The 7,281-nt window shown below is 67.9% G+C and overlaps 1 protein-coding gene across 1 annotated transcript; it reads right to left on the bottom strand.

Moving 5' to 3' along the window:
- Nucleotides 1-3,848: 3,848 nt before the first annotated feature.
- On the bottom strand, nucleotides 3,849-7,228 carry CD63 (CD63 molecule). Its single transcript, XM_080369102.1, has 8 exons — nucleotides 7,147-7,228; nucleotides 6,821-6,894; nucleotides 4,961-5,149; nucleotides 4,811-4,885; nucleotides 4,629-4,724; nucleotides 4,386-4,529; nucleotides 4,204-4,287; nucleotides 3,849-4,122 (listed from the first exon to the last, which is right to left on the bottom strand). The coding sequence occupies exons 2-8, from the start codon at nucleotides 6,884-6,886 to the stop codon at nucleotides 4,057-4,059; spliced, it is 720 nt and encodes a 239-aa protein (XP_080225228.1). The 5' UTR covers nucleotides 6,887-6,894; nucleotides 7,147-7,228; the 3' UTR covers nucleotides 3,849-4,056.
- Nucleotides 7,229-7,281: the final 53 nt, after the last annotated feature.

Genomic DNA, 7,281 nt, shown 5'->3' with positions numbered 1-7,281 from the left:
CTTGGGGACCAGTGGTGGCATTGCTTGTGGCACATGGAGACCCCAGCCCCACTATAGCCAGGGTTGAGGGGGGGGTCCTTGTCCCCATGTGGCTTGGGGACCAGTGGGTGGCATTGCTGTGGCACACAGAGACCCCATCCCCACTACAGCCAGGATTGAGGGAGGGTCCCTGTCCCCATGTGACTTGGGGACCAGTGGTGGCATTGCTGTGGCACACAGAGACCCCAGCCCCACTATAGCCAGGGTTGAGGGGGAGTCAGTGCCCAGGGTCCCTGCTGGGGGTCCCTGTTCCCACGGGGCTTGGGGACCAGTGGTGGCAGGATGTGGCGCACGGAGACCCCAGCCCCACTACAGCCAGGGTTGAGGAGGGGTCACTGCCTGGGGTCCCTGTCCCTGTATGGTTTGAGGACCAGTGGTGGCATTGCTGTGGCACATGGAGACCCCAGCCCCACTATAGCCAGGATTGAGGGAGGGTCCCTGTCCCCATGTGGCTTGGGGACCGGTGGTGGCAGGGATGTGGCGCATGGAGACCCCATCCCCACTATAGCCAGGATTGAGGGAGGGTCCCTGTCCCCATGTGGCTTGGGGGACAATTGGTGGCATTGCTGTGGCACACAGAGACCCCATCCCCACTATAGCCAGGGTTGAGGGAGGGTCCCCTGTCCCCATGTGACTTGGGGACCAGTGGTGGCATTGCTGTGGCACACAGAGACCCCATCCCCACTATAGCCAGGATTGAGGGAGGGTCCCTGTCCCCATGTGGCTTGGGGACCAGTGGTGGCATTGCTGTGGCACATGGAGACCCCAGCCCCACTATAGCCAGGGTTGAGGGGGAGTCAGTACCCGGGGTCCCTGCTGGGGGTCCCTGTTCCCATGTGGCTTGGGGACCAGTGGTGGCAGGGATGTGGCACACAGAGACCCCAGCCCCACTACAGCCAGGATTGAGGGAGGGTCCCTGTCCCCATGTGGGCTTGGGGACAATTGGTGGCATTGCTGTGGCACACAGAGACCCCATCCCCACTATAGCCAGGGTTGAGGGGAGGGTCCTTGTCCCCATGTGACTTGGGGGACCAGTGGTGGCATTGCTGTGGCACACGGAGACCCCATCCCCACTATAGCCAGGGTTGAGGGAGGGTCCTTGTCCCCATGTGGCTTGGGGACAATTGGTGGCATTGCTGTGGCACACAGAGACCCCAGCCCCACTACAGCCAGGATTGAGGGGGGGGGTCCCTGTCCCCACGTGGCTTGGGGACAATTGGTGGCATTGCTGTGGCACATGGAGACCCCAGCCCCACTACAGCCAGGGTTGAGGGGGGGTCAGTGCCCGGGGTTCCTGCTGGGGGTCCCTGTCCCCACGGGGCTTGGGGACCAGTGGTGGCAGGGATGTGGCACACAGAGACCCCATCCCCACTATAGCCAGGGTTGAGGGGGGGTCCCTGTCCCCATGTGGCTTGGGGACAATTGGTGGCATTACTGTGGCACATGGAGACCCCAGCCCCACTATAGCCAGGGTTGAGGGGGGGTCACTGCCTGGAGTCCCTGTCCCTGCATGGTTTGGGGACCAGTGGTGGCATTGCTGTGGCACATGGAGACCCCAGCCCCACTATAGCCAGGATTGAGGGAGGGTCCCTGTCCCCATGTGACTTGGGGACCAGTGGTGGCATTGCTGTGGCACACAGAGACCCCAGCCCCACTACAGCCAGGATTGAGGGAGGGTCCCTGTCCCCATGTGACTTGGGGACCAGTGGTGGCATTGCTGTGGCACACAGAGACCCCAGCCCCACTATAGCCAGGGTTGAGGGGGAGTCAGTGCCCAGGGTCCCTGCTGGGGGTCCCTGTTCCCACGGGGCTTGGGGACCAGTGGTGGCAGGGATGTGGCGCACGGAGACCCCAGCCCCACTACAGCCAGGGTTGAGGAGGGGTCACTGCCTGGGGTCCCTGTCCCTGTATGGTTTGGGGACCAGTGGTGGCATTGCTGTGGCACATGGAGACCCCAGCCCCACTATAGCCAGGATTGAGGGAGGGTCCCTGTCCCCATGTGGCTTGGGGACCGGTGGTGGCAGGGATGTGGCGCATGGAGACCCCAGCCCCACTATAGCCAGGATTGAGGGAGGGTCCCTGTCCCCATGTGGCTTGGGGACAATTGGTGGCATTGCTGTGGCACACAGAGACCCCATCCCCACTATAGCCAGGGTTGAGGGAGGGTCCCTGTCCCCATGTGACTTGGGGACCAGTGGTGGCATTGCTGTGGCACACAGAGACCCCATCCCCACTATAGCCAGGATTGAGGGAGGGTCCCTGTCCCCATGTGGCTTGGGGACCAGTGGTGGCATTGCTGTGGCACATGGAGACCCCAGCCCCACTATAGCCAGGGTTGAGGGGGAGTCAGTACCCGGGGTCCCTGCTGGGGGTCCCTGTTCCCATGTGGCTTGGGGACCAGTGGTGGCAGGGATGTGGCACACAGAGACCCCAGCCCCACTACAGCCAGGATTGAGGGAGGGTCCCTGTCCCCATGTGGCTTGGGGACAATTGGTGGCATTGCTGTGGCACACAGAGACCCCATCCCCACTATAGCCAGGGTTGAGGGAGGGTCCTTGTCCCCATGTGACTTGGGGACCAGTGGTGGCATTGCTGTGGCACACGGAGACCCCATCCCCACTATAGCCAGGGTTGAGGGAGGGTCCTTGTCCCCATGTGGCTTGGGGACAATTGGTGGCATTGCTGTGGCACACAGAGACCCCAGCCCCACTACAGCCAGGATTGAGGGGGGGGTCCCTGTCCCCACGTGGCTTGGGGACAATTGGTGGCATTGCTGTGGCACATGGAGACCCCAGCCCCACTACAGCCAGGGTTGAGGGGGGGTCAGTGCCCGGGGTTCCTGCTGGGGGTCCCTGTCCCCACGGGGCTTGGGGACCAGTGGTGGCAGGGATGTGGCACACAGAGACCCCATCCCCACTATAGCCAGGGTTGAGGGGGGGTCCCTGTCCCCATGTGGCTTGGGGACAATTGGTGGCATTGCTGTGGCACATGGAGACCCCAGCCCCACTGTAGCCAGGGTTGAGGAGGGGTCACTGCCTGGAGTCCCTGTCCCTGCATGGTTTGGGGACCAGTGGTGGCATTGCTGTGGCGCATGGAGACCCCAGCCCCACTACAGCCAGGGTTGAGGGGGGGTCCCTTTCCCCACGGGGTTTGGGCACCAGTGGTGGCATTGCTGTGGCACATGGAGACCCCAGCCCCACTATAGCCAGGGTTGAGGGGGGGTCACTGCCTGGGGTCCCTGTCCCTGCATGGTTTGGGGACCAGTGGTGGCATTGCTGTGGCACACGGAGACCCCAGCCCCACTACAGCCAGGGTTGAGGGGGGGTCAGTGCCTGGGTTCCCTGCTGGGGGTCCCTGTCCCCACGGGACTTTGGGGACCAGTGGTGGCAGGGATGTGGCGCATGGAGACCCCAGCCCCACTATAGCCAGGGTTGAGCGGGTCTTCCAGGGCTCCATCCCCTGGGGGGGGGAGGGGGCTGCAGGGATGCTGCCCCCCCCGTTGCCCTCCCACTTGCCCCAGTGTCCTGGTGACATGGCCCTGAGCTACACTGGCCCCCCCAGTTCGGGGGTGGCCCCTCCGGTTTGGGGGTGGCCTCCTGCTCCCAGTGGGACCAGTCCCTTCCTGGTGGGGAGGAGGGTGCAGCCCCCAGGCCACCCCCAGCCCTACAACACCCATGGGGTCCGCAGACCACAGGGGACCCCCCCCCACGGGGGGCGCAGCAGTGGGGACACAGCCCTACAGAAGCTTTTTTTTGGTTTTTTTGTTTTTGGTTTTTTTTTTAATTTCCAAACCCAGGGACGCCCCCCCTGGCCCCCCCCAGTCCCCCACCGGCGTGTGTGTGTGTGTGTGTGGGGGGGGGTGTCTACCAGCACCAGCCCCCCCGGGGGGGGGGTTTGGCACATGGGGCCCTGCCCCCAAGGAGCTTGTAGAGGGCAAGAGAGTGGGGTGTAGCCCCCAAAGCCCCCCGAGGTGTTGGGGGGGGAGGGGGGCACAGCACCGGCTTGGGGGGGGGGGGGCTACATCACCTCGTAGCCGCTGCGGATACCCTTCATCAGGCAGCAAGCGAAAATGATGCCCAGGATCTGGAAAAATAGAGGGGAGGGGGTGACCCCCATCCTGCACAGCCCCATATTTGAGGGGTGGGGGTCTCAGCCTCCCCCTACCTCGAAGAAGGCGATGCCCAGCGCAACCGCCGCCACGATGAGGATGTTCCGCTTCATCCAGGCTTCGATGCTCTGCAGGCAGCCCTGGGGGAGCAGGGGGGGCTCAGGAGGTGGCCGGACCCCCGGGATATGGGGGGGGGTGGGGTGGGGGGAGTACGGGGTTGGGGGGTGGGGGGTCTCACCTCCGCGTGGACGGTGGTGGGGCTGGGGTGGACGTTGCAGGAGGTGCTGTTGATGCGGCAGCAGGACCGGGGCACCGTGTCGTTCGCCTTGAACCGCTCGATGGTGGCCCAGTCCGTGTAGTTGTTGACTCCACAACAAGCAAACTGCCCGGGGAGGGGGGAGGGGGGGGGCACAGAGACCCCAGGGGGTCAGGGGGGGCTCACCCCAGCCCCCCAGGACCCCCCCCCTCCCCCAGTACTCACATCCCTCTGGAGCTCGTCCACCGCCTGCGTCAAGGGCTCGTCCTCCCCGTACTGGCGCATGGCATCCCACAGCCCATCCTCCAGCACCGTGCGGACCTGGGGGGGCCGGAGGGGGGGTGGGTCACAAAGGGGCTGGGGGGGGGGGGGTCACAAAGAGGCTGGGGGCGCGCCCCCCTCCCCACCTTATCCTTGAAGACATATCCAGCGATGGCAGCGGCGATCTCCACCAGGAAGATGATGCTGAGCAGGATGGCGAACTGCGGGGCGGGGGGGGGAGGTTAGAGGGGGGGTCGGGGGGGTGGGGGGTCAGCATAGGTGGGGAGGGGTCTCACCGTGGTGACCATGCAGTAACTCTCCTTCCAGGCGCCGCAGCAGCCGAAGAAGGAGATGAAGAAGATGATGATGCCCAGCACCAGGATGGCGACGGGGGTGCTGGAGGCGGAGGCGCTGCTGACGGCCAGCGCCTTATCCAGGGCTACCTGGGCATAGATCCCGATGGCCACCAGGGCCACCCCGCACACCTGGGGGGGCACAGAGGGAAGTGGGGTGCAGCCCCCCACCCCGCAGGACCGGGACCCCACCCCCACCCCAGAACCAGCGGAGTGGGAGGTCCCCACCTGCCCTTCTGCTGGATGGGGCAGCGCTGGGGTTTGGCTTCAAACTGGGGACCCCCATCCTAAGGGGGGATATGGGGGGGGGGCAGCACAGCCCCGCCGTGGTGGCCCCATGGGGGTCTGGTGGTGGTGGGGGTCCCCAGTCCTGCTCCCCAACGCCGCTGTGGGGGTGGGGGTGGGGGTGGGGGGGGCAAGCTGGCGGCCACTGGAACACCGGGAAGTCCGGAAAGTTCCACCTTCCGGCCACGGCGAGAGGCCTCGGAGGGGGGGGGGCCAAGGGGAGCCCCCCACCCAGGGGGGCCGCGGAGGGACCGGAGGGGGGGGGTCGGGGCAGGGTGGGTGGTGGTGGTGGGGGAAACCCGGCACGTGCCACCCCGGTGGGCACTGGCAGCCCCCTCCCATGGGAGCCAGGGCACCCACAGCCCTTCCCAGCGCCAGGACAGGAGTGGGTCCCTGCCCCCCTCCCCCCGGGTGGGACCCCCCCCTCCCCCCCTTGGCCTCAGTTTCCCCATGGCAGGGGGGTGCCCCCCCCTCCCCCCCCCGCCGCCCTGTTTGTTCGCTGGGCGTGGGCACGGCTCGGCCCACGCTGCACAAACACTCGTGGCGGCGGGTCGGGGGGGGGGCTGGCGCCCGTGTGTCCCCCCCCAGTGGGTGCCCCCCCCCCCCCTTCCCCCCCTCCCCCGGCCACTCAGGGGTGACTCAGCCCCGCAGGATCAGGGTGGGGATGGGGAAGACTCACTCCCTGCGTGGGGGGGGGACACACATGGGACCATGGCCGGAAAGGAGCCCGTGTCCCGTGTCCCCCCCTCCCCCCCGCGCACCCCGCTGCGGCCGTTGGGCTCCTCGCGCCTCTTTCTTCACCCCGACTTCCCCAAACCCACGTCCTGCCCCACGCGGGGACCCCGGCCGGGACCCACAGGGCATGGGGGGTGAGTGGGGGGGGGTGTCCTGGCCACCTGGGGGGTCCCCACCCTGACCTCAGCCTCACCCTGCCCAGCCTTGTTAACCCTGGAACCTACTGATGGCGGGGTGCGGCCGCAACGCTGCCCGGTGCTGGGCTCTCCCAGGGTGGGCAACCTCACCCCTCCGGCCCCCCACCCCCAGCACCCACTGCAGCCCCCCCCAGGGCAGCAGGGCCCCCCTAGGGTCCTATAACCCCCCCCGCCCAGGACAGCAGCCCCCCCCCCCCCAAGATCCTATAAAGCCCCCCCGGGGCAGCAGGGCCCCCCCAGGGTCCTATAAACCCCCCCCCCGGGGCAGCAGGGTCCCCCCTAAGATCCTATAACTCCCCCCCCCCCCCGGGGCAGCAGGGCCCCCCCCAAGATCCTATAAAGCCCCCCCGGGGCACCAGGGCCCCCCCAGGGTCCTATAAGCCCCCTCCTCAGGGCAAGCAAGCGGGGGGGGGGGTGGGGAATGGGGGTCTCAAAGGGGTTGTGGTGGGGGGTGGTGATGTTAGTGGCGGGGGGACATCACGGGGCGGGGGCGGCTGCTGCCATGGGGTCCCCCCAGCCCCATCTGCCCGGTTCTACCGACGCCGGTGGCCCCCCCCCCCCCTCGCCCCCGGTGCCCCCCACTCACCCAGAAGATGAAGTTGAAGATGAAAACCAGGAACTTCACACATTTCATCCCGCCCTCGACCGCCATGGCCCGTCCTGCGGGAGCCGCCGCCTCAGCCCCGGCCGCCGCCCCGCTCCCGGTGCCGCTCCCGGTGCCCCCCCCCGGTGCCGCCCCAACCCCCTCCCCCCCCGCCCCGGCCGAGCCCTGCCGCCCCCGTCCCGTCCCGTCCCGTCCCCGTCCCCCTCCCCCTCCCCGCTCCCGGTGCCGCCCCCCCCTCCCCGGCCGAGCCCCACCGCCCCACTCCCGCCCCCCGGTCCCGCTGCCGCTCCCCCGCCCCAGGCGCTCACCGGCGCCGCTGCTCCGCCGGGCGCTCCGCGATCATGTGATGGGTCCGGGGGGAGGCAACAGGCACCCCCCCGGGCCGCCCCCCCCGGTACCGCCCCCCTCCCCCGGTACCGCCCCCCCCGGTACCGCCCCCCTCC

This window comes from Falco punctatus (genome assembly GCF_963210335.1).
Source record: "Falco punctatus genome assembly, chromosome: 18".
In the NCBI taxonomy this organism is placed as follows: Eukaryota; Metazoa; Chordata; class Aves; order Falconiformes; family Falconidae; genus Falco; species Falco punctatus.
This window is presented reverse-complemented; position numbering and strand designations above follow the sequence as displayed.